The 24041-nt window shown below is 42.3% G+C and overlaps 1 protein-coding gene across 1 annotated transcript in view; it reads left to right on the forward strand.

Annotated features, from left to right (window-relative positions):
- The window catches only part of LOC111954893 (electrogenic aspartate/glutamate antiporter SLC25A13, mitochondrial), a 92072-nt gene that overhangs the window by 6644 nt on the left and 61387 nt on the right, over window positions 1-24041 (forward strand). Inside the window, 4 exon segments of the mRNA XM_023974812.2 lie at window positions 2906-3021; window positions 4981-5120; window positions 16083-16229; window positions 22016-22154. Coding sequence (XP_023830580.2) covers window positions 2906-3021; window positions 4981-5120; window positions 16083-16229; window positions 22016-22154 — 542 coding nt within the window.

The following is a 24041-nucleotide window of genomic DNA, read 5'->3' on the forward strand; positions in this document are numbered from 1 at the left end:
ATATATATATATCTATATATATATATATATATAAAGAGAGAGATAGAGAGATAGAAAAGGGAGAGAGCGAGAGAGCGAGCTTAGAGACCTTGGTACATTTTGGGACTTGGGCAAAACTGTAATTTTTGTGCTGAAATATAGGCATACAGTAAAAGTGAAAGGATTTCCAAAGCTGTCTCAAAACTCGTCGTGCTTGTACACCTGTTTATCATGCAGAGGCGACATGTAAACTTCATATTAAACATTTTTACATGTGTAAGTTGCCTGTCAACATTATAGCAGTCAACTCAGACCGGCACACAACACTGACATGAAATCATTCTCACCTAAGTTTGACATTTCACTCAGCTGAGAAGTAGCATACATTTATTAAGATTTTCATAGAATTGATAGGCTGTTCTGTAAATTGGTTTTGTCAATCCAGTGTTGTAAGTTGAAACTTGTATTCTATAGTTCTGCTCTAAATGATTGCACACAAAGTGCTTAAATGTTCTAGTGATGCTGATAGTCCTTCTTGCTCTCTCATTGTGGAACATGACATTATCTGAGTAGACTTTTAACAGGAAGCCTCACATTCAACTTTATTTTTTATTTGTCTCACTCTCTCTCTCTTCTCTCTCTCCTCTCTCTCTCTCTCTCTCTCTCTCTCTCTCTCTCTCTCTCTCTCTCTCTCTCTCTTCTCTCTCTCTCTCTCTCTTCTTCTCTCTCTCTCTCTCTCTCTGTCTATCTCTCGTCATTTCTCTCTGTCTCAATTCAATTCAAGGGCTTTATTGGCATGGTAAACATATGTTAACATTGCCAAAGCGAGGTGAAGTAGATAATAACTAAAGTGAAATAAAACAATAAAAATGTACAGTAAACATTACACTCACAAAGTCCTAAAATAATTAAGAATTTCAAATGTCATATTATGTCTATATACAGTTGAAATGATGTGCAAAGTTGAAGTACAAAAGGTAAAATAATAAACATAAAAATGGGTTGTATTACATGGTGTTTGTTCTTCACTGGTTGCCTTTTATTGTGACAACAGGTCACAAATATTGACGTGCTTGATGCACACTGTGGTATTTCACCCAATAGATATGGAGTTTATCAAAATTGGTTTGCGTTTCAAATTCTTTGTGGAATCTGTTGTAATCTGAGGAAATATTGTCTCAATATGGTCATACCATTGTGCAGGAGTTTAGGAAGTGCAGCTCAGTTTCCACCTCATTTTGTGGGCAGTGTGCACATAGCCTGTCTTCTCTTTGAGAGCCAGGTCTGCCTACGGCGGCCTTTCTCAATAGCAAGGCTATGCTCATGAGTCAGTACATATCAAAGCTTTCCTTAAGTTTGGTCTGTTACGTGGTCAGGTATTCTGCCACTGTAGTCTCTGTTTAGGACGAAAGTAGCATTCTAGTTTGCTCCAGTTTCTTGTAATTCTTTCCAATGTATCAAGTAATTATCTTTTTTTTCTCATGATTTGGTTGTGTTGCTGTCCTGGGGCTCTGTGGGGTCTGTTTGTGTTTTTGAACAGAGCCCCAGGACCAGCTTGCTTAGGGGACTCTTCTCCAGGTTCATCTCTCTGTAGGGTAGGGCTTTGTTATGTAAGATTTGGGAATCACTTCCTTTTAGGTGGTTGTAGAATTTATCGGCTCTTTTCTGGATTTTGATAATTAGCGGGTATCGGCCTAATTCTGCTCTGAATGCATTATTTGGTGTTTTACGTTGTACACTGAGGATATTTTTGCAGAATTCTGCATGCAGAGTCTGAATTTGGTGTTTGTCCCATTTTGTGAATTCTTGGTTGGTGAGCGGACCCCAGACCCCACAACAATAAAGGGCAATGAGTTCTATAACTGATGCAAATATTTTTATCCATATCCTAATTGTTATGTCGAATTCTCTGTTCCTTTTGATGGCATAGAAGGCCCTTCTTGCCTTGTCTCTCAGATCGTTCACAGCTTTGTGGAAGTTACCAGTAGCGCTGATGTTTAGGCCGAGGTATGTATAGCTTTTTGTGTGCTATAGGGCAACGGTGTCTAGATGGAATTTGTATTCGTGGTCCTGGGAATTGGACCTTTTTTTGTCTTACTGAGATTTAGTGTCAGGGCCCAGGTCTGACAGGATCTGTGCAGAAGATCTAGATGCTGCTGTAGGCCTTCCTTGGTTGGGGACAGAAACACCAGATCATCAGCAAACAGTAGACATTTGACTTCAGATTCTAGTAGGGTGAGGCCGGGTGCTGGAGGCTGTGCTAGTGCCCTTGCCAATTCGTTGATATCTAAGTTGAAGAGAGTGGGGCTTAAGCTGCATCCCTGTCTCACCCTACGGCCCTGTGGAAAGAAATGTGCGTGTTTTTTGCCAATTTTAACCGCACAGTTGTTGTTTGTGTACATGGATTTTATAATATCGTATGTTTTTCCCCCAACACCACTTTCCATCAATTCGTATAGCAGACCCTCGTGCCAAATTGAGTCAAAGGTTTTTTGAAATCACCAAAGCATGAGAAGAKTTTGCCTCTTGCAAAGGCCTCTTGCCTTTGTTTTGGTTTATTTGTTTGTCAATTATTGTATGCAGGGTGAACACGTGGTCTATCGTACGGTAATTTGGTAAAAAGCCTATTTGACATTTGCTCAGTACATTGTTTTCACTGAGGAAATGTATGAGTCTGCTATTAATGATAATGCAGAGAATTTTCCCAAGGTTGCTGTCAACGCATATCCTACGGTAGTTATTGGGGTTCAATTCGTCTCCACTTTTGTGAATTGGGGTGATTATTCCTTGGTTCCAAATATTGTCGAAGATGCCAGAGCTGAGGATGATGTTAAAGAGTTTAAGTATAGCAGATTGGAATTTGTGGTCTGTATACTTTATCATTTCATTTTAGGATACCATCAACAACTCTCTTTCTCTCCTTCAGGTTGATCTCCTTCCAGGAGTTTGTGGCTTTTGAGTCGGTCCTGTGTGCTCCAGATGCTCTCTACATGGTCGCCTTCCTGCTGTTCGACAAGACTGGCAAAGGAGCAGCCACCTATGGTATGTAACCCTCCCTCTGGTTTGATTGACAGCTCTATTTTAGCTCTAACCCTCTAATCGCCAGGTATGATTTGTGGCATATGAGAGACCTGTGAGACCTGTGATATGCAGGTGACCGTTGAAGTACAAAACAATGTTTACACTTATAGCTAGGATTTTAATATTTAAGTGAACGAAGAATTCTTAGTACACTGTGAGGTCTTTTATTTACTGAAAGGAAATTTCATTGGACATTTTGTTATTTTGGAAGAGGTTGATAATAAAATATGTTTTACTCTCTCAAAATGACAAAAAATTATATTGTCACACATAACCATCAGAGTCAGTGACAGTAACCTTAGCCCCTATGAAGGTGACAGTGTAAGCACCCCTATGGAGATGACAGGATGACAGATATTGGTTTTGGAAGGGTGGAGGGGGAGAAGACATGTTGGAGAGGAGGGGAGTGTGTATGTGATTGGCACCATTACCCAGAAGCTTAGGTTAGAAGAGGAGACATTTGTACGTGTTGCTCATTTCACATTTCCCTAATTGATTTAAACAACCCTAATTTTGCCTTCTGTAGGTGTGCCACATTAGCACATTAGGACTGATTTGAAATGCAGCGCACATATCTTGAGCACAAACAGAGAGAAACTAAATTCCATTCTAATTGTTGCTAGTCGGCAGGGAGTAAGATCATTGTGGTTCATTATATATGCACATATGTTAATTTTCATATTTTAAAAGCTCAATTAGACTATTTATCTGTGACTTGGTATATCTGGTTTAGTAATTGAAAGGTCTGTTGTTTTTCTGCCTTCTGAAAGGTTAATGAATATAGCCTACCTGAATGCTACCGCGGCTACGCTAGGAGATGCAATAAGAAGTCAAATATTTCACATGCCCATACACTGCTGTCTGTACCTCATGTTCTGCTACCATTTTAACTTGTGACTTGTAACTCCTTTATAACTAATGAAAAGCATTCATTGCTGCGGCTTAGCTGCATTAAAGACAGTTTGTTTTTCAACATCAATGGCTTGTTCTGATTTCTTATTTATTTTCATAACATTTTTGTACGCTCTTTTCTTGTTTGTTAGTAACCTGTGTAATTTATATTAAGTGAACGCGTAAAAACATATATTTTTACATGAAGGGATGAATGCACTGTTATTTCTTAGTGTTTCATAAAAATACATCCATAATTTGGCGGAATAGAGTTCCTAAAACCGTGACATGAATGCATGTTAAAAGGGGATTGTACTGCAGCCTATGAGATAAAAAAAGAGGATAAAAGGTTGCCTGGGTGTTGACAGGTCCATAAAGGCTGATAATATAAACGGCAGGTCTGGAATGGGGAATGGCACTGCAGTGTTACACTGTTGAGTAAATGCAGCATTTTTATTGCCTCATTAAAGTGTAAAACCTGCTGGAGCTGTCTTGTTCCAAAAGGTAGGTCCTGACTGGGGGAAAAATCACACTCCATATTTCTAGCGTGTGGCCTAAATCCCTCTCTCATTTCTCTTTAAGTTATTCATTCCCCTCTTAGTTACACTGATACATACTAGCAGGTTATTCAACACGTTTCTGGTTTCGTGGCGTAATAAGGAACAGGTTCCTCTGGCTCTGTTTGTTTTGGTTTCTCTGATAAGGCTGTAATCATTTGGGCTGGTGTTCAATGTCTCCCACCCACATTACCTTTATTGGCTGAGACTGTTACAGAATTAAAAAAGTGTGTAATCACATTGCTTCACATATTTTATAGCTAAAAAACTGGTCAATGATCATTCCAATGACTTGATACAAAATAATACCTTTTGACATAATACACAACAATGTCCGCCATGTCTGCAAGTAACCAAGTCTTGTGACGCAATGCTACAGCTAACCAGCCATCTACAGTAGTCTGTTTGTCAACAGTGTCTGAATGAAAAGGGGACTGATTTCATTAAAGGTGCTCGTCTCGTCTTTCCTCAGAGGACGTGAAGCAGGTCTTCAGCCAAACCACAAACCATAAGCACATCCCCTTTAACTGGGACTCTGAGTTCATGCGGCTGCACTTTGGCATGGAGAGGACCAAGCACCTCAGCTATGGAGAGTTCACCCAGTTCCTCCTGGTGGGTTGAAATTCTCTATATCACCTTGCACTCACATAGACTGACTGTCTCTCTCTCTCTCTCTCTCTCTCTCGCTTTCTTTCTTTCTCTTTCGACAATCTCTCTCTCTCTATTTTTTTCTCTCTCTTTTTCTCTCTCTCTCTCTCTCTCTCTCTTTTTCTCTCTCTCTCTTTCTGTCTGAGCAAATTCTTTGTCCACGTCAATGTGTCTCTGTCAGTCAGATGTTCGTTTAAATGTGCGTCTCCCTCTTTATCTCTCTGTCAATGTTTCTATCTCGCTCTCAATTTCATCCTCTCCATTCCTGTCCGACTTTGTCTATCTGTCTGTCAAGTCTTTTTCATTTTGCCTTCAGACCCTGCATATTAATTATTGTATGGAATTTTCTTCTGACAAAGTCAATGAAACCAGTTTTCGTGTTTGATCTTTACTATAACCTCCTTGTCTGTATTCAGGCTGTGTGTGATGCTGATGGTGTGTGTCTGTATTCAGGCTGTGTGTGATGCTGATGGTGTGTGTCTGGTATTCGGCTGTGTTGATGCTGATGGTGTGTGTCTGTATTCAGGCTGATGTGTGATGGCGATGGTGTTGTGTCCTGTATTCAGGCTGTGTGTGATGCTGATGGTGTGTCGATTTTTTGTTTTTTTTCATGTATTGGCAGGCTGTGTGTGATGCTGGATCTGGTTGTCGTGTGTGTATGCCTGCATGGTTTGGATGTAGTCGGCTGGTGTGCATTATGGTTCTCATTCTGTACAGCATGGTGTGTGTGTGGGTGTCTGTATTCAGGACTTGAAGCTTGTGTGATGCTGGATGGTGTTGTGTCTGTGTATTCAGGCGTGTTGTTGATGCTGATGGAATGTTAGTTCTTGTTTTCATGTAGTATTCAGGTGTGTGTGATGCTTGAGCGGATGTCGTTGTCTGTATTCAGGCTGTGTGGTTGATGCTGATGTGTGTGGTTGTAATTCAGGCTGTGTGGATGCCGCGACGGTAGATGTGGTGTCTGTATTCAGGCTATGACTACTTGTCGTGATGCTGATGGTGTGTGGTGTGTCTGTATTCAGTGTGGGGGATGCCCATGATATGTGTGTGTCTATTGTTCAGTGTGGGATGCCATAGATGTGTTGTGCTGTATTCAGGATGTTGAGGGATGCCGATGATGCTCGATGGTGTCTGTATTCATTGATGGGGGATGCCATGATGTCGTTGTGTGTCTGTATTCAGTGTGGTGGCGATGCCCTACCAGCCATTGGCTTGTACCACATTCTACAGGTTTCCTCTACTTTGGTCTGCTTTCCCCAACACAGCCAGCCATATTACCCTGATGATCTACTGTACTGTTTCCCAACAGCCAGCCATATAACTGATTTAGTTGGTCCTGTTTCCCCAACACAGCCAGCCATATTACCCTGATTCTACTTGTGGTCTGTTTCCCAACCCGCCAGCCATATTACCTGATTTCTACTTGGTCCTGTTTCCCAACACAGCCAGCCATATTACCCTGAATCTACTTGGTCTTGTTTCCAACAAGCAGCCTATTAACCTGAATCTACTTGGTCCTGTTTCCCAAACACAGCCAGCCATATTAACCTGATTCTACTTGGTCTGTTTCCCCAACACAGCCGCCATATTAACCTGATTCTACTTGGTCTTGTTTCCCAACACAGCCAGCCATATTACACTGATTCTACTTGGTCCTGTTCCACAACACAGCCAGCCATATTACCTGATCTACTTGTCCTGTTTCACAACACAGCCAGCCATTTAACTGTTCTACTTGGTCCTGTTTCCACAACACAGCCAGCATATTAACCTGATTTACTTGGTCTTGTTTCCACAACACAGCCAGCCATATTAACTTGTTCTACTTGGTCCTGTTCCAACACAGCAGCCATATTAACTGATTCTACTGGTCTGTTTCCCCAAACAGCTCGCCATATTAACCTGATTAGTCATCAATGAAACCTGAGAGTATATTTTGAACACGCTGGAATTCGTTTTCCATTACAGTTAAGTGACGTAACCACCAACATAGACCTACTCCACCTATACCTTCTATCCAAAACAGGGGACATTTTTCTCTCCGTAGTATCATCTGTGGCTGCTGCCGCATTCCTTCTGTATTTGTGGTGTGCGTGCATTTTCCAATTGATGTCTAGACGTGAAATCAGGGGAGAGGGCGAGTGGAGAGAGGGAGAGTGGGGGTCGGCCGTGCCAAGTTTCATCTACACTCACTATATCTGATGAGCTTTCTATGTTACACTTAACTTGGACCAGATGGGTTACACACTGTGAAGAACACACTGATATTGTGTAGTGTGTGAGTGATGGTGTGTGTGTGTGTGTGTTGGGTGGGTGTGTGGTGTGTGTGTGTGTGTGTGTGTGTGTGTGTGTGTGTGTGTGTGGTGTGTGTGTGGGTGTGGTGTGTGTGGTGGTGTGTTTGTTTGTGTGTGTGTGCTGTGTGTGTGTGTGTGTGGTGTGTTGTGTGGTGTGTGTGCTGTGTGTGTGTGGTGTTGTGTGTGTGTGTGTGTGTCTGTGTGTGTGTCTGTGTCTGTGTGAGGTCCAGCCAGTTAGAGTAGAGAATGTATTTTGCATTCAGGGCTTGCCCAGTTCCACTCCAGTGGTTTCCAATACTTCACCAAGGAGTACAGCAGTAATGCTCATAGCTCAACTATGAAATACACATTTCCTATTTCACTCACTTCATTTAGTCAATTTATTTAATTCAGGGCTTGTGATTGAAGTGTTTTCTCAGTAGTAGAGGAGAACAGTGCTGTTATGAACCCACTGAGACCTGAGTGAAGATCTTTAAGACTTTAACAAACTATTATTCATATTCCTCAATTATTTGAATATACTGCTATTTGAAAAGACTATACATTCTGTTCCTATTTGTGTTGTGAATGGTCAAGATAATACAGATTGAAGTAATGTATCTCACAGTAAACACCGGCAAATGTAATATGCTTCTCATACAACACACACTGTAAATAATGAGGTTTGTTTTCAGTGGTTTTCTCTATGGGGTTTCTCATCCTTATACTTTGTGTTTACATGTGTGTTGTATTCATCCATAATGATGACGGGCCAGATGCAAACAAGATGGGATTATCCCGGAAAACATTCGCGCTGCAAATTTCTCATAAGGGCTCTCTCACCAATTACTGTCACGGTGGAGGCCAGAGATTCTCCAAAATTACATGATGTGTGTCTATGTAGGGCATAGAGTGTGATTTGGGATGCAGACATTCTTTTTACCCTCTTGTGTCGTGGATGCCAACCAAGGGCTGAGTGACTTCACATTGTTGTGTACATAGTGTGGTTTGGTGATGTATGCCATGCGTAGAGGTGGCACATGGTAGCCAATAGCTATGTCAGATGTGCTGGCTGGCACACTGAACATGGATGGAGGGCATTAAAGTGGCTTTGTTATGTTATGTCTGAGCTTTTTAAAGCTACAGTCTACGATTTGGGTTGTGTTTTCAATGGTAATTTCAACGCTTGATATTCACATACGTAGCTGCAAAAAACCTGAATCCCAGTCTGTAGCTTTAAGGGTCAGTAATGACTTTAACCTGGTTTGTGTTGATCGGAACCAGAGGGAACAGTTAGAGGGAATCTGTACAGTATTTCTACTGCAGGTATTCCATTGTTTAAAGAGCGGGAAAGACGCCAACGCCTCTCGTATTGAAACCCAAAACAGAGGTGGCTCGTCAAATGTTTTTTATTCCATCCAATCCAGAGACAATTGAAGTGAGTGTAAATGCCGTGGTAGTCTGGGTATTGGTCGTCAGAGGCTTAGCCCTCCTCCTGAAATGAAAACCATGTCTCTAAAACACTCACAGTTGTAATAAGTTACATTTTAACAGGCTAAAAGCGGCTAAAACCATAAACTGCTACATTCTGGGCCGCAATTGTTCTGTTGTTCCATATGGTTGTGGCAGGCAGCTCCTAACTCTGCTTAGTGTTGTCTTGCTCCAGTCTCTGTAGCTCAGGGATATTTTTCCCACCCTTCTCTTCTTTTTACTATACTGCTCCAGCTCTCTTTCATTTGATGTTTTCTCTGTGGTAGTCCCCCCCAACCCCAATTTGGACCTATTCATCAGAATGTTTTTTTTTTTAAACGACAGAAAAAAATTCTGATTATGAACATGTCTCTTTCACAAGTTATTTATGTTTGTTTGCAATATGTTCCTTTGGATGGCTTCCATTTTGGACCTCCTCAGTACATTTAGTATAACCACCCCTAATGATGATTTTCCTAATTGATCGTTAAATGGCGGTAGGTAGCTGACGAGCTCATATGCAGAAAGTGTTATTGACACCCTGCTCTCACAGAAACCTGTTTTGCGGATCACACCTCTTTTGGGAGAAATGTCAATAGTAATTCTCCCCCTTTCTATTAAGCTTTTTGTAGGTGTCAATCTCCTGAAAGTTTTGGTGAGTGTAGCCGGAGGCCTGTTATGTTATCAGCCTCTAAATGTCAGTCACAAAGACTTAGACGCAGGAATACATGCTAACAGATTTTGATGTGCAGTACTTTTTGAATATTGTGTTGCAGGCTATTCTTATGATAAAGAATGGTAGAGAGGAAGTCCCAAAATCCATATGAATGTAATATTCAATAATATCTCTAATTGACTCAAATAAAGTCAGGAAGTAGCATATGTGTATTGTAGTTTTACAGTTGTTTGAATTTTGGTATTTGCAGTATGAGCCATGACGAAGCGGTATTGTCTTTGAGGTTTGTTTACAGTGTGTCTCACCAGACGTGTGGTCACAGGTAGTGATAATGGCTTTTAATTTCAAAGCCCCACAGGAGTCTTCCCATGAGCCTGTCTGTTGTCTCTGTGGTCCACAGAGGAGGAAGCTGCCGTGCCGTGTGTGTATGTGTGTGTGTTGTGAAATAGTGACCACTTAGGTGATTAGCCAACAGTTTGTGTGTGTGTATCCCCTGGAGTGCCTTAATGGGGGATTTGGGAAACACAAGAGTCGCCCCACAGCAGCAGTGTGAGGAGAGGAAAGGAGAGAGGAAAGGAGAGAAGAGGAAAGGAAAGGAGAGAGGAGAGGAGAGAAGAGAAGAGAAGAGAGGAGAGAAGAAAGGACAGGAGGGGAGAGAGGAGAGAGCAAATGACTGCAGCTCCTCTAAATGCTGGCCCCCTGTAACTGAGAGCGGAAAATGGCTCCAGGGGGCTCATCAACGGCAATTGTGCTTCTCCGAGAAGTGGGCGTGTGTGTTTGTAGAGACGCCCCTCAACTGAAGTCATTAACATGTTATAAGAAGAAACAATTTTCCACAAAATGTCTAAATCCTGTCCAGAAATATGATGTGTTACTGTGCATACTCGAAAATGAAGGTACCTCTGTTTCTATCCATGTGTGTTTGTTGCTCTATCTCTCTGAAGCTACACTATATATACAAAGTATGTGGACACCCCTTCAAATTAGTGCATTCTATTTCAGCCACACCCATTGCTGACAGGTGTATAGAATCGAGCACACAGCCATGCAATCTCCATAGACAAACATTTGCATTAGAATGGCCTTACTGAATAGCTCATAAGACGGCTCATAAGATGGCACCTTTCCAACAAGTCAGTTTGCCCTGCAAGAGCTGCCCCGGTCAACTGTAAGTGCTGTTATTGGAAAGTGGAAAAGTCTAGGAGCAACAAAGGCTCAGTCTCGAAGTGGTAGGCCACACAAGCTCACAGAACAGGGCCCCTGAGTGCTGAAGCCGTCTGTCCTTGGTTGCAGCACTCACTACCAAGTTTTAAACTACCTCTGGAAGCAACGTCAGCACAATGACTGTTCGTCAGGAGCTTCATAAAATGAGTTTTCATGGCCGAGCAGCTGCACACAAGCCTAAGATCACCATGCACAATGCCAAGCGTTGGCTGGAGTGGTGTAAAGCTCGCCGGCATTGGACTCTGGAGCAGTGGAAACGTGTTCTCTGGAGTGATAAATCACGCTTCACCATCTGGCAGTCCGACAGACAAATCTGGGTTTGGTGGATGCCAGGAGAAAGCTACTTGCCCCAGTGCATAGTGCCAACTGTAAAGTTTGGTGGAAGAGGAATAATGTTCTGGGGACGTTTTTCATGGTTCGGGCTAGGCCCCTTCGTTCCATTGCAGGGAAATCTTAACGCTGTAGCATACAATGACATTCTAGACGATTCTGTGCTTCCAACTTTGTGGCAACAGTTTGGGGAAGGCCCTTTCCTGTTTCAGCATGACAATGCCCCCGTGCAAAAAGCGAGGTCCATAAAGAAGTTGTTTGTCGAGATCGGTGTGGAAGAACTTGATTGGCCTGCACAGAGCCCTGACTTCAACCCCATCGAACTAATTGAAATGCCGACTGCGAGCCAGGCCTAATCAGTGCCTGACCTCACTAATGTTCTTGTGGCTGAATGGAAGCAAGTCCCCGCAGCAATGTTCCAACATCTAGAGGAAAGCCTTCAGAAGAGTGGAGGCTGATATAGCAGCAAAGAGGGGACCAACTCCATATTAATGCCCATGATTTTGGCATGAGATGTTCGGCGAGCAAGTGTCCACATACTTTTGGTCATGTAGTGTATGTGTGTCTCTATGTGATTTAAAGGCTATCTGTGTCTGTCTCTGTGTGATTTAAAGGGTATCTATGTGATTTAAAGGCTATCCCTGCCTGTCTCTACGTGATTTAAAGGGTATCTATGTGATTTAAAGGCTATCTCTGCCTGTCTCTATGTGATTTAAAGGCTGTCTGTGTCTGTCTCTGTGTGATTTAAAGGGTATCTATGTGATTTAAAGGCTATCTCTGCCTGTCTCTACGTGATTTAAAGGGTATCTATGTGATTTAAAGGCTGTCTCTGCCTCTCTCTGTGTGATTTAATTGGTATCTATGCCTGTCTCTGTGATTTAAATGGTATCTATGCCTGTGTGATTTACAGTTTTTCTCAATAGCTTTGGCTCAATTCTCAAATGAGAATATTTTTTTCAAAACAATAAATTCAAATCTCTGAACAATTAGTTTCTTGTTAACACCAGATTTGAATTTCTTATTAATTTAAGCAAATTACACGTGTTTTGGCACGTGTGCAAAAGATTAAGTACAATTGTCTACAATTTGCACAATAACTACATGCACATGGCTGATCAAAACTGATGAGTTGATTCTCAGTGAAATTGTCATACTCTTCACAACTTCTAAACATTATTTCACTGTGTGAACCATCACATGCAAAATGATCCATTCAATGATCAAAATCAGTCAGACATACAAGTATATTCCATAAATATCAATGACATGGAATGTTTGTAATGTCTGCTAAATTGGCAAATTACCTGCCAGGTGACATAGTAATGAAATAGGAATCACAGTCTTACAAATCAACCAATCAAGTTTGGAGGCATATATATGGAGCTTGCCACGCATAATCACTACCATTTTTTGAACATGGAGACTCACATCACAACTTCTGAAACAGTGACTATCATGCTATCGGGAGGAGAAAATAAGAAGATGTGTCTATAGAGATCGCGTGGAGGTGGTTGGTGGTGGTGATGGTGGTGGTGTTGGTGTTGGTGGTGGTGATGGTGGTGGTAAGTGGTGGTGGTGGTGTTGGTGGTTGGTGTTGGTGGTGGTGGTGATGGTGGTGGTGGTTGATGGGTGGTGTGGATGGGTGGTGGTGAGGTGTGATGGTGGTGGTGGGTGGATGTGTTGATGGTGGTGGTGGGTGTGGTGGATCGGTGGTGGTGGATGTGTGGTGGTGGTGGTGTTGGTGGTGGTAGGGTGGTGTGGTTGATGGTGGTGGTAGTGGTAGTGGTGGAGGTGGTGGTGGTGATGGTGGTGGTGTTGGTGTTGGTGGTGGTATGGTGGTGGTGATGGTGTGGTGGTGATGGTGGAGGTGGGTGATGGTGGTGGTGGTGGTGGTGGTTGGTGTGGTGGTGGTGGTGGTGATGGTGGTGGTGGTGGTGGTGGTGGTGGTGGTGGTGCTAGGGGAAGACTTAATAGAGGAAGAGGTAGAGGGCAAAGAATAAGAGTCCCTGATGAAATCAGAGCCACATTGTGGACCATGTCATAAACCACGGTCTTACAATGGAAGAGGCTGGTCGGAGAGTACAGCCCAATGTAAAGGTAAATGCAAGTCTGAAAATCACAATGTACAATGTACAGTAATACAGTAATACAGAGCAGTTTGAGTACAATATACTATCTGTAACATGGTCTATTTGTGAATTCTACATGTCATATATAAGACTGTACAATGACCTCATGCTGTTGGCAGAGCAGCAGTATTCAGCCATCAGCAAGAACAAGACATTTGCCACATGGTCATAGTCAACAATTCCATCAGGCTAAGAGAGATCCAAAGTGCAATCATAAATGACAACAATATCTTCGCAAACATCAGTTCTGTCAGCATTTCCACTATAGACATAGTTTTGAAAAACAATCTAATGACTATGAGACAACTACAAGGTGCCATTTGAGAGGAATAGTAACAGAGTGAAGGAGCTGCGGTACCAGTATGTCCAGGTAAACCATTGGTGTGCACATGGGATATTGTACAGGGAGTTCTACTGTACTTCAATGATGCCTGTATATACTTCCTGAAGTTGTAGATACCCATAAGAACAGAAAACATTTCTACTTTACTAAACTGTCAGATTCTAGAATAGGCTATGTAAAACAAACTTTATATTTTGTTTCTGTGTTACTATATAGAAAATTATGGAGCTGGAAGGACATGAAATGACCCACATTCTTGTTTTTGTGGACGAGGCTGGGTTCAATCTGGCCAAATGCAGGAGATGTGGCCGCAATCTCATTGGACACCAGGCCACAATTGGCACACCAGGCCAACGCGGATGCAATATAATAATGTGTGCTGCCATTTCTGAGAATGGTGTGAGCACATATTTCACACTTTGGGCCCTATAACATGACTGTCCCTGTGTGATTTAAAGGGTATCTATGCCTGTCTCTGTGTGATTTAAAGGGTATCTATGCCTGTCTGTGTGATTTAAAGAGTATCTACACCTGTCTCTGTGTGATTTAAAGGGTATTTATGACTGCCTGTGTGATTTAAAGAGTATCTACACCTGTCTCTGTGTGATTTAAAGGGTATCTGTGTGATTTAAAGGGTAACTATGTGCTTTAAAGTGTATCTGTGTGATTTAAAGGGCATGTATGTGATGTCAAGTGTATCTGTGATTTAAATGGTATCTTTGTGATTTAAATGGTATCTGTGTGATTTAAAGGTTATCTGTGTGATTTAAAGGGTAACTATGTGTTTTAAAAAGTATATGTGTGATTTTAAGGGCATCTATGTGATGTTAAGGGTATCTGTGTGATTTAAAGGGCGTGTGTGTGATTTAAAGGGTGTGTGTGTGATTTAAAGGGTATCTGTGTGATTTAANTGTGTGTGATTTAAAGGGTATCTGTGTGATTTAATGGGTATCTATGTGATTGAATGGGTATCTATGTGATTTAAAGGGTATCTGTGTGAATTAAGGGTCTCTATGTGATTTAAAGGGTATCTTTCATTCCCCAGGTTTCCATCTAACCTTTTTAATGCGAGTAAATAACTTTGGATAAAAAATGTAATGACAGGCCTCATGGAAACAGAACATTTTTTGGTAAATTTCCAAATATCAACAAAACTTTTATACAAGGTTGGATCTTTTTGTGTCTGTAAAATTAATTATGTCGGTGGAAATGCTTTTATGCTCAAATATTGATATAATAACCATGATATCAAAGTTAACTTGGAGTCATGCGATGACATGTTGTCTGGTCCTCCCACTACGACTCGTCAGGAAAYCATGCAGTTTATTAGTCTACAGATGAAATAAGTTATGATGAACTTCACAGGGAGGTGAAAGTTCAAGGTGATGAGCTTGATGCTCCTTTCAATAAATATTGAGGGTCTTATTCTGGTGACATGGTGCTTGGCTGCCATTTGACAATTATAAATAATCTTGCTCTTTTGTCCATAATAATAATCTCATGTAGGCTACATGTGCGCTCTAGCCAAGCACACAGATAGAGCTGTTGGCTAGAGTACAGTGCCAATACCAGAATGGGCACATTCTCTATATAACACAATTTATTTTGCGAAAAACCATCAGTAGAGTTGAAAAAGCAATGGAAACCCATTTAACTTGTATTTTTTTATTCGGTACATGGGAATTTATCCGCAAAAGGCATTTTTATCTGAAACAAGTAAATTTGATGGAAACACATCTCTGGTTGGAAAATGTGTGTATTTTTTGAATGCGGATTTTAGAATATTCACATGAAAATCTGTCACCAATTGGATGGAAACTTAGCTTATGGCTGTCTCTATGTGATGCCAAGGGTATCTATGACTGTCACTGTGTGATAGAAAGGGTCTATTTTTATTTAAAAGGTATCTGTATAATTTAAAGGGTATCTGTGTGATTTAATTGAATTTATTTTGGGTAACAGACAAACAATAAAATGTTCAATGTGGATCCAGAGGATATCACTTGAAAGTATTAATTAAAACGCTTGTTTCCAAAGTGGTCCTCGATGGTAAAAACAATAACACATATAATGATTAAAAGGCAAGATAAAATTACAAACAACAATATTCATTTATATTGACATCCTAAAAGGTGACACTATTCACTGCACTTCTCCCTAACCTTAAAAATCTACCATATTKATTTCACGTTAAAACAATCTATTAATTGCACATTTGAATGATTTAAAGGGTATCTGTGTGATTTAAAGGGTATCTTAATGATTTATAGGCTATCTATGAGTCATGAGGACGATGAGTCAAATCCTCTATGACCTCTACTATGTGGGTTAGGCCCTGTACATAGTGTTTGTGCCTGCATGTGTGTGTATCTGTCTCTATTTGTGTGTGTATCTGTCTATGTATGTGTGCTATGTGTGTGTATGTATCTGTCTCTGTGTGTTGTTAATCTGTGTGTGTGTGTTCCTCTGTCTCCTCCCCAGGAGATGCAGCTGGAGCATGCGCGGCAGGCCTTTGTTCAGAGGGACAAGGCCCACAGCGGCTCCATCTCCGCCCTGGACTTCAGGGACATCATGGTCACCATCCGGCCCCACATGCTCACACCCTTTGTGGAGGAGAGCCTGGTGGCGGTGGGTCTGGCTTCCTTGTTCTCTGCTTCTCCTCCCTCTCTCCCTCTATCCTTCTCCTAACGTGTCATTACCTCAAACCTCTCTGACAGCAAACCAGGCAGTTAAATATCTCTCTCTCTCACACACATACAAACACACACACACGCACGCACGCACGCACGCACGCACGCACGCACGCACGCACGCACACACACACACACACACACACACACACACACACACACACACACACACACACACACACACACACACACACACACACATATATATATATATCTGTTTTGGTGTCCTCTCATTTTTTGTCTCTCTGTGTGAGGAAATAATTTTCTCACAATTGTGGTATTACATGTATGAATGGTTTGTGTGAGTAATTAAGTATGTACAGTACCAGTCAAAAGTTTGGACACACCTACTAACACATATGGAATCATGTAGTAACCAAAAAAGTGTTAAACAAATCCAAATATATTTTAGATTCTTCAAAGTAGCCACAGACAGTGTAACCAGCAAAGCACCCCCACAGCATCACACCACCTCCTCCGTTTTTCACGGTGAGAACCACACATGCTGAGATCATCCGTTCACCTACTCTGCGTGTCACAGCGCGACACGGTTCCACACGCCGTATGGAACCAAAAATCTCTAATTTGGACTCATGAGGTCTAATGTCCATTGTTCTTGTTTCTTGACCCAACCAAGTCTCTTCTTCTTATTGGTGTCCTTTAGTAGTGTTTTTTTTGCAGCAAATCGGCCATGAAGGCCTGATTCACACAGTCTCCTCTGAACAGTTGATGTTGAGATGTGTCTGTTACTTGAACTCTGTGAAGCATTTATTTGGGCTGCAATCTGAGGCTGGTAACTCTAATGAATTTATCCTCTGCAGCAGAGGTAACTGGGTCTTCATTTCCTGTGGCGGTCCTCATGAAAGCAAGTTTCATCATAGCGCTTGATGGTTTTTGCGACTGCACTTGAAACTTTAGAAGTTCTTGACATGTTCCGTATTGACTGAGCTTCATGTTTTAAAGTAATGATGGACTGTCTTTCTGTTTGCTTATTTGAGCTGTTCTTGCCATAATATGTACATCTCCTGTATACCACCCCTACCTTGTCACAACACATCTGATTGGCTCAAAGCATTAAGAAGGAAAGAAATTCCACAAACTAACTTTTAACAAGGCACACCTGTTAATTGAAATGCATTCCAGGTGACTACCTCATGAAGCTGGTTGAGAGAATGCCAAGTGTGTGCAAAGCTGTCGTCAAGGCAAAGGGTGGCTATTTTGAAGAATCTAAAACAAGAAATATATTTGGATTTGTTTAACACTTTTTTGGTTACTACATGATTCCATATGTGTTATTTCATAGTTTTGATGTCTTCACTATTATTCTACAATGTAGAAAAACCCTTGAATGAGTAGGTGTGTCCAAACTTTTGACTGGTACTGTATGTCTCACATGTCACTGTGTGTGTGTGTGTGTCTCCCTCCATGTCTAGCCTGTTTTATAAACACCTAGTGAACTCTGTCATTTCTCCCACAATGTTTAACTCATAATCCAGCCATCTCTGGGTCCATGTTAGTAAACACACACTCACTTCCATTACAGGCTCATTAAACACAAGGCTGTGTGTGGAACCAAACCTACACACTCTACACACACTACACACACTACATACACTACATACTCTATAAACTCTACACACTCTACACACACTCTACACACACTCTACACACTCGACACACACTACATACTCTATAAACTCTACACACACTACATACTCTATAAACTCTACACACACTCTGCACACACTCTACACACTCTACACACACTACATACTCTATAAACTTTACACACACTCTACACACACTCTACACACACTACATACTCTATACACTCTACACACACTCTACACACTCTACACACACTACATACTCTATAAACTCTACACTACACACACTCTACACACTCTACACACACTACATACTCTATAAACTCTACACTACACACACTCTACACACTCTACACACACTACATACTATATAAACTCTACACTACACACACTCTACATACTCTACACACACTACATACTCTATAAACTCTACACACACACTACACCAATCTCACTCTACACACACTACACACACTCTACACACACATCTACCACACTCTCACACACACTACACACTATACACACACTACACACACTACACACTATACACACCCTACACACTCTACCTACACACTCTTCACCACTCAACACACTAACACACACTACACACACTACACACTCTACAACTAACACACTTACACACACACTACACACACCCTCACCTCTTCTCACACACTACCCACCTCACACACCTACACACACTATACACACACTACACACACTACATACTCTACACACACTCTAACACACAACACCACACACTCATACATACACACTACACCCTACACACACTACACACTCTACACACACTATTACACACACTACACACTCTACACACCACTCTAAACACACTACACACTATAACCATACACTAACACACTCTACAACCACACTACACACTCTACACACACTACACCAACACACTACGCATCTACACACACTTACAGAATCTAACACACACTACACACTCTACACACACCTACACACAACACACACAACACTCTCACACACTAAACATTCTACAGGAATCTACACACTCTACACACACTCTCCCTCTAAATCTCATTATACAGTTGAAGTCGAAGTTTACATACGACCTTAGCCAATACATTTAAATCGTTTTTTCCGACAATTCTGACATTTGAATCCTAGGAAAAATCCCCTTGTTTTAGGTAGTTATGGATCACCACTTTATTTTAAGGAATGTGGATGTAGAATAATCAGTAGAGAGTTGAATTTATTTCAGGCTTTCATTTCTTTCATCACATTTCCCCCAGGTGGGGTCAGAAGTTTACATTAAACACTCAATTAGTATTTGGTGCATTGCTATAAAATTGGTTTAACTTAGGTCAAACGTGAATTTTGGCCATTTTGGTGGCCCATCCTTTTCGTTCTGCGGACAAATTTTCTATGGATTTGAGGATCAGCTGGCGCTTGATGATGGCATCCAATCTTGACTTTTGTTTGTCCTTAAGCCTTTTGCCACACAATCTTATGCGCAGTATGCTTGGGGTCATTGATCATTTGGAAGACACCATTTTGCGACCAAGCTTTAACTCTCTGATGCTGATGTCTGAGATGTTGCATCCAATATATCATGGCTTGGGTTGTAAATGTCATGGATAGGGTTTAGATGTCTGGACTAGGTGTAGATTGCCATGGTAGGTGTAAAGTCATTGGCTAGTGTGTACGAATGTATGGACTCTAGGGTGTAGCTGTCATGGCTAGGTGTAAATTCATGGCTAGGGTGTAGATGTCATGGCTCATGGCGGGTTAAGATGTCATGGCTAGGGTGTAGATGTCATGGCTAGGGTGTAGATGTCATGGGCCGTAGGGTGTAATGTCCATGGCTAGGGTGTAGTGTCTGGCTAGGTGTAGATGTCATGGCTAGGGGGTAAATGTCATGACTAGGGTGTAAATGTGCATGGCTAGGGAATGTAGATGTCATGGCTAGGGTGTAGATGTCATGGCTAGAATGTAGATGTCATGGCTAGGGTGTAGATGTCATGGCTAGGTGTAATGTATGGCTAGAGTGTATGATGGCTAGTGTAAGTCATGGCTAGGGTGTAGATGTCATGGCTTAGGGTGTAGATGTCATGGCTAGAATGTAGATGTCATGCTAGGGTGTAGATGTCATGGCTAGGGTGTAGATGTATGACTAGGGTGTAATGTCATGGTGTAGGTATGTAATGTCATGGCTAGAATGTAGATGTCATGGCTAGGGTGTAGATGATGGCTAGATAGATGTCATGGCTAGAATGTAGATGTCATGGCTGATGTAAGGCATGCTATGTAGATGTCATGGCTAGGGTGTAATGTATGGCGGTGCTTAGATTCATGCTAGTGTAGATGTCATGGGCTAGGGTGTAGATGTCATGGCTAGAATGTAGACTGTCATGGCTAGTGTAGATGTCATGGCGCTAAGAATGGTGAATTTGTATGGCTAGGTGTAGATGTCAATTGGCTAGGTTGTAGATGTCGATGGCTGAATGTAGATGTCATCTAGGGTGTAGATGTCATGGCCTAGAATGTAGATGTCATGTGCTAGAATGTAGATGTCATGGCTAGGGTGTAGATGTCATGGCTAGGGTGTAGATGTCATGGCGTAGGGTGTAAGATGTCATGGCATGTGTAATGTCATGGATAGGTGTAGATGTCATGGCTGAATGTAGATGTCATGGCTAGGGTGTAGATGTCAATGCTAGGGTGTATTCATGGCTAGTGTGATGTCATGGCTAGGGTGTAGATGTCATGGCTAGGTGTAGATGTCATGCTAGAATGTAGATGTCATGGCTAGGGTGTAGATGTCATGGCTAGAATGTAGATGTCATCGGCTAGAATGTAGATGTCATGGCTTAGGGTGTAGATGTCATGGCTAGAATGTAGATGTCATGGCTAGGGTGTAGTTAATGGCTAGAATGAGGATGTCATGGCTAGAATGTATGACTTCATGGTAAGAGTGTAGATGTCATGGCTAGGGTGTAGATGTCATGGCTAGAATGTAGATGTCATGGCTAGGGTGTAGATGTCATGGCTAGAATGTAGATGTCATGGCTAGGGTGTAGATGTAATGGCTAGAATGTAGATGTCATGGCTAGGGTGTAGATGTCATGGCTAGAATGTAGATGTCATGGCTAGGGTGTAGATGTCATGGCTAGCGCACAGTAATATGATGTTTCAGTGAACAGTGTGAGGCTGCTGGGTTTTTGGACGTGGATAAATGTGCCTTTCTGTCAGGAGAGGAGTGGAGGAAAGGAGAAGCTTCCTCCCTTCTTCTGCAGATGGCTTCTCTTCCTCACTGCAAGCTGTGGTGGGCTCACTGCTGTGTCTGTAAAGCAAACAGCGCCATCTAGTGAAAAGGATGGTTTTCCACGATTTTCTCCACACCCCCGCTATTCAAAATAGTACAAGATGAATATCTGCAATATTTCATCCACGTTACTTTAATGAATCATTCCATCTGAGAAAATGTAAATACTCGTATCAAACGGGACACCAACACATTGACGCCATCAAGTGCTTTTAAGTACTTTTAAACAGACTTAAATCAAGACGCCGTGTGTAACGATGAAAGAGTTGTGTTGTGGGCTGGAAGGAATGTGTGCAGTGGGTACTAGCCAACTGGAACGTTTTGAGTCTCTGTTTTAAGCGTTACCTCGTTCTATTTTCTCTGCTTTACTCCAGCCTTCCATCCTCATTAGAGAAGCACTTCATTAAACAGAGCCTGATGACTACCGCTCTCCTCTCCTCTCTGGAAAGCCAGTTTGTGTGTGTATGGTGTGTGTGTTTGTGTGTGTGTGCTTGCGTGCCTGTCTCTCTCTTTGTGTGTTGCCGACGATCTCCTTTCCCAACACCGTGAATAAAACATATGTTAACATTGCCAAAGCAAGTGCAGTAGATAATAAACAAAAGTGAAATAAACAATACAAATAAAAATTAACAGTAAACATTACACTCACAGAAGTTCCCAAAGACATTTCAAATGTCATATTATGTATATATTCAGTGTTGTAACGATGTGCAAATAGTTAAACATAAATATGGGTTGTGTTTTCTCTCCCTCTCTCTCCCTCTGCCTCCCTCCCCCCCTTCTCCCTACCTCCTCTCTCTCTCCCAGGCGGCCGGGGGCAGTACATCTCACCAGGTCAGTTTTTCCTACTTTAACGGCTTCAACTCTCTCCTGAACAACATGGATGTCATTAGGAAGATCTACACCACACTGGCTGGGAGCAGTAGAGTCCTGGAAGTCACTAAAGGTTGGTAGACATACATACGCTAACACACATGCACGCACGCACGCACACATAATCAGATACGTTCATGCACGCACACACAGCATACATGCGTACACAGACACACACACACACACACACACACACAGAATGTGGTTGTGTGTTTTTAGTTGTTTTCTTTGTTTTCTTTTTTCCACTCCCCACCCCCCACCTCCTCCTCCTTGTCTACATTTGATTGGCCCTGCTGGATGCGTCCCAATAGACACATGGGAAGTTGACCCAGAATTCTCAGCAGCAGTGGCGGGTCTCTCACTGGGCCTGTCTGTGACACATCCTCTCTGGCTCTGGTTTGGCTAGGAGTTTCCCCTGAGTCACAGATCTAGGATCAGCTAACCCTGCCCAAATTCTACCCTAAACCATTAGAGGGTAAACGGCCAGGACCAAACTAACAGTTGTTTCACAAATCACAAATAGCATAGAGGAAAGGAAAAACATACACAATATGTCATGATTTGACGTGATATGACGGGTGGCAGGTAGCCTAGTGGTTAGAGCGTTGGACTAGTAACCGAAAGGTTGCAAGGTAAAAAATCTGTCGTTCTGCCCCTGTCCAAGGCAGTTAACCCACTGTTCCTAGGCCGTCATTGAAAATAAGAATTTGTTCTTAACTAACTTGTCTAGTTAAATAAAGGTAAAATAAAAAAATAAGAATGGCAGTTAACATGTGTTAAGTCAGAGTTATCAATTAGCTCAACAGCCCCCCTCCACATAATTTCTCTCTCTCCCTCTCTACCTCAGAGGCCAGTTGTTGAACTGTACCAATGTCTCTCCCTGTCTGGTATAAGCTGAGCACTGTAGGCTTGGTTCTCTCTTTCTCTCTTGATGCTGAGTAGGTCAGTCCACCACATGGCTCTGGGGTTCTGGGTTCTGGGTATGTGAGTGTGATGCTATCGGGGCCTTATCGGGGGTGTGGGCCTGGGCCTGAGTTCCCTTGGCTGTTCCCACCGTGGCGTGGCCGTGGCTGGGCTGTGGTGCACCCCCAGCCACAGTCATTAGGCTCTACTGGGACCTGGTCTGTGCGTGCAGAGCTCCACGTCTCCATCTCTCTCTCGCTCCCACCCCCACCCTCTGTGACCCCCACCAACCGGCCTGATTGATTCCGTATGTGAGGCGGGGCCACTGTTTTGGTTTGGAACGTCATCGCTGTGGTTACCGCCCCCCACGCCCTCATTTCTTAGGGCAGGGCTGATTACAACATTCACTTCAATGAAATGAATGCAACTCGTTCTGTGGTCTGCTACATGGAATATACACAATATATGTAAGAGTATGTGAACACCCCTTCAAATTAGTGGATTCAGCAACACCTGTTGGTGACAGGTGTATATGATCGAGCACACAGCCATTCCATCTCCATAGACAAACATTGGCAGTAGAATGGCCTTACTGAGGAGCTGGGAGACTTTCAACGTAACACCGTCATAGGATGCCACCTTTCCAACAACTCAGTTTGTCAAATGTATGTCCTACTAGAGCTGCCCCGGACAACTGTAAGGGATGGTATAGTGATGTGGAAATGCTGAGTCCCACAAAACACCAGTCTCAACATCAACAGTGAAGAGGCGACTCCGGGATGGTGGCCTTCTAGGCAGAGTTGCAAAGAAAAATACATATCTCAGACTGGCCAATAAAAAGAAAAGATGAAGATGGGCAAAGAACACAGACACTGGACAGAGGAACTCTGCCTAGAAGGCCAGCATCCTGGAGTTGCCTCTTCACTGTTGATGTTGAGACTGGTGTTTTGCGGGTACTATTTAATGCAGCTGCCAGTTGAGGACTTGTGAGGCATCTGTTTCTCAAACTAGACACTCTAATGTACTTGTCCTCTTACTCAGTTGTTCACCGGGGCCT

The sequence above is a fragment of the Salvelinus sp. IW2-2015 genome, linkage group LG30 (genome assembly GCF_002910315.2).
Source record: "Salvelinus sp. IW2-2015 linkage group LG30, ASM291031v2, whole genome shotgun sequence".
Taxonomy (NCBI): domain Eukaryota; kingdom Metazoa; phylum Chordata; class Actinopteri; order Salmoniformes; family Salmonidae; genus Salvelinus; species Salvelinus sp. IW2-2015.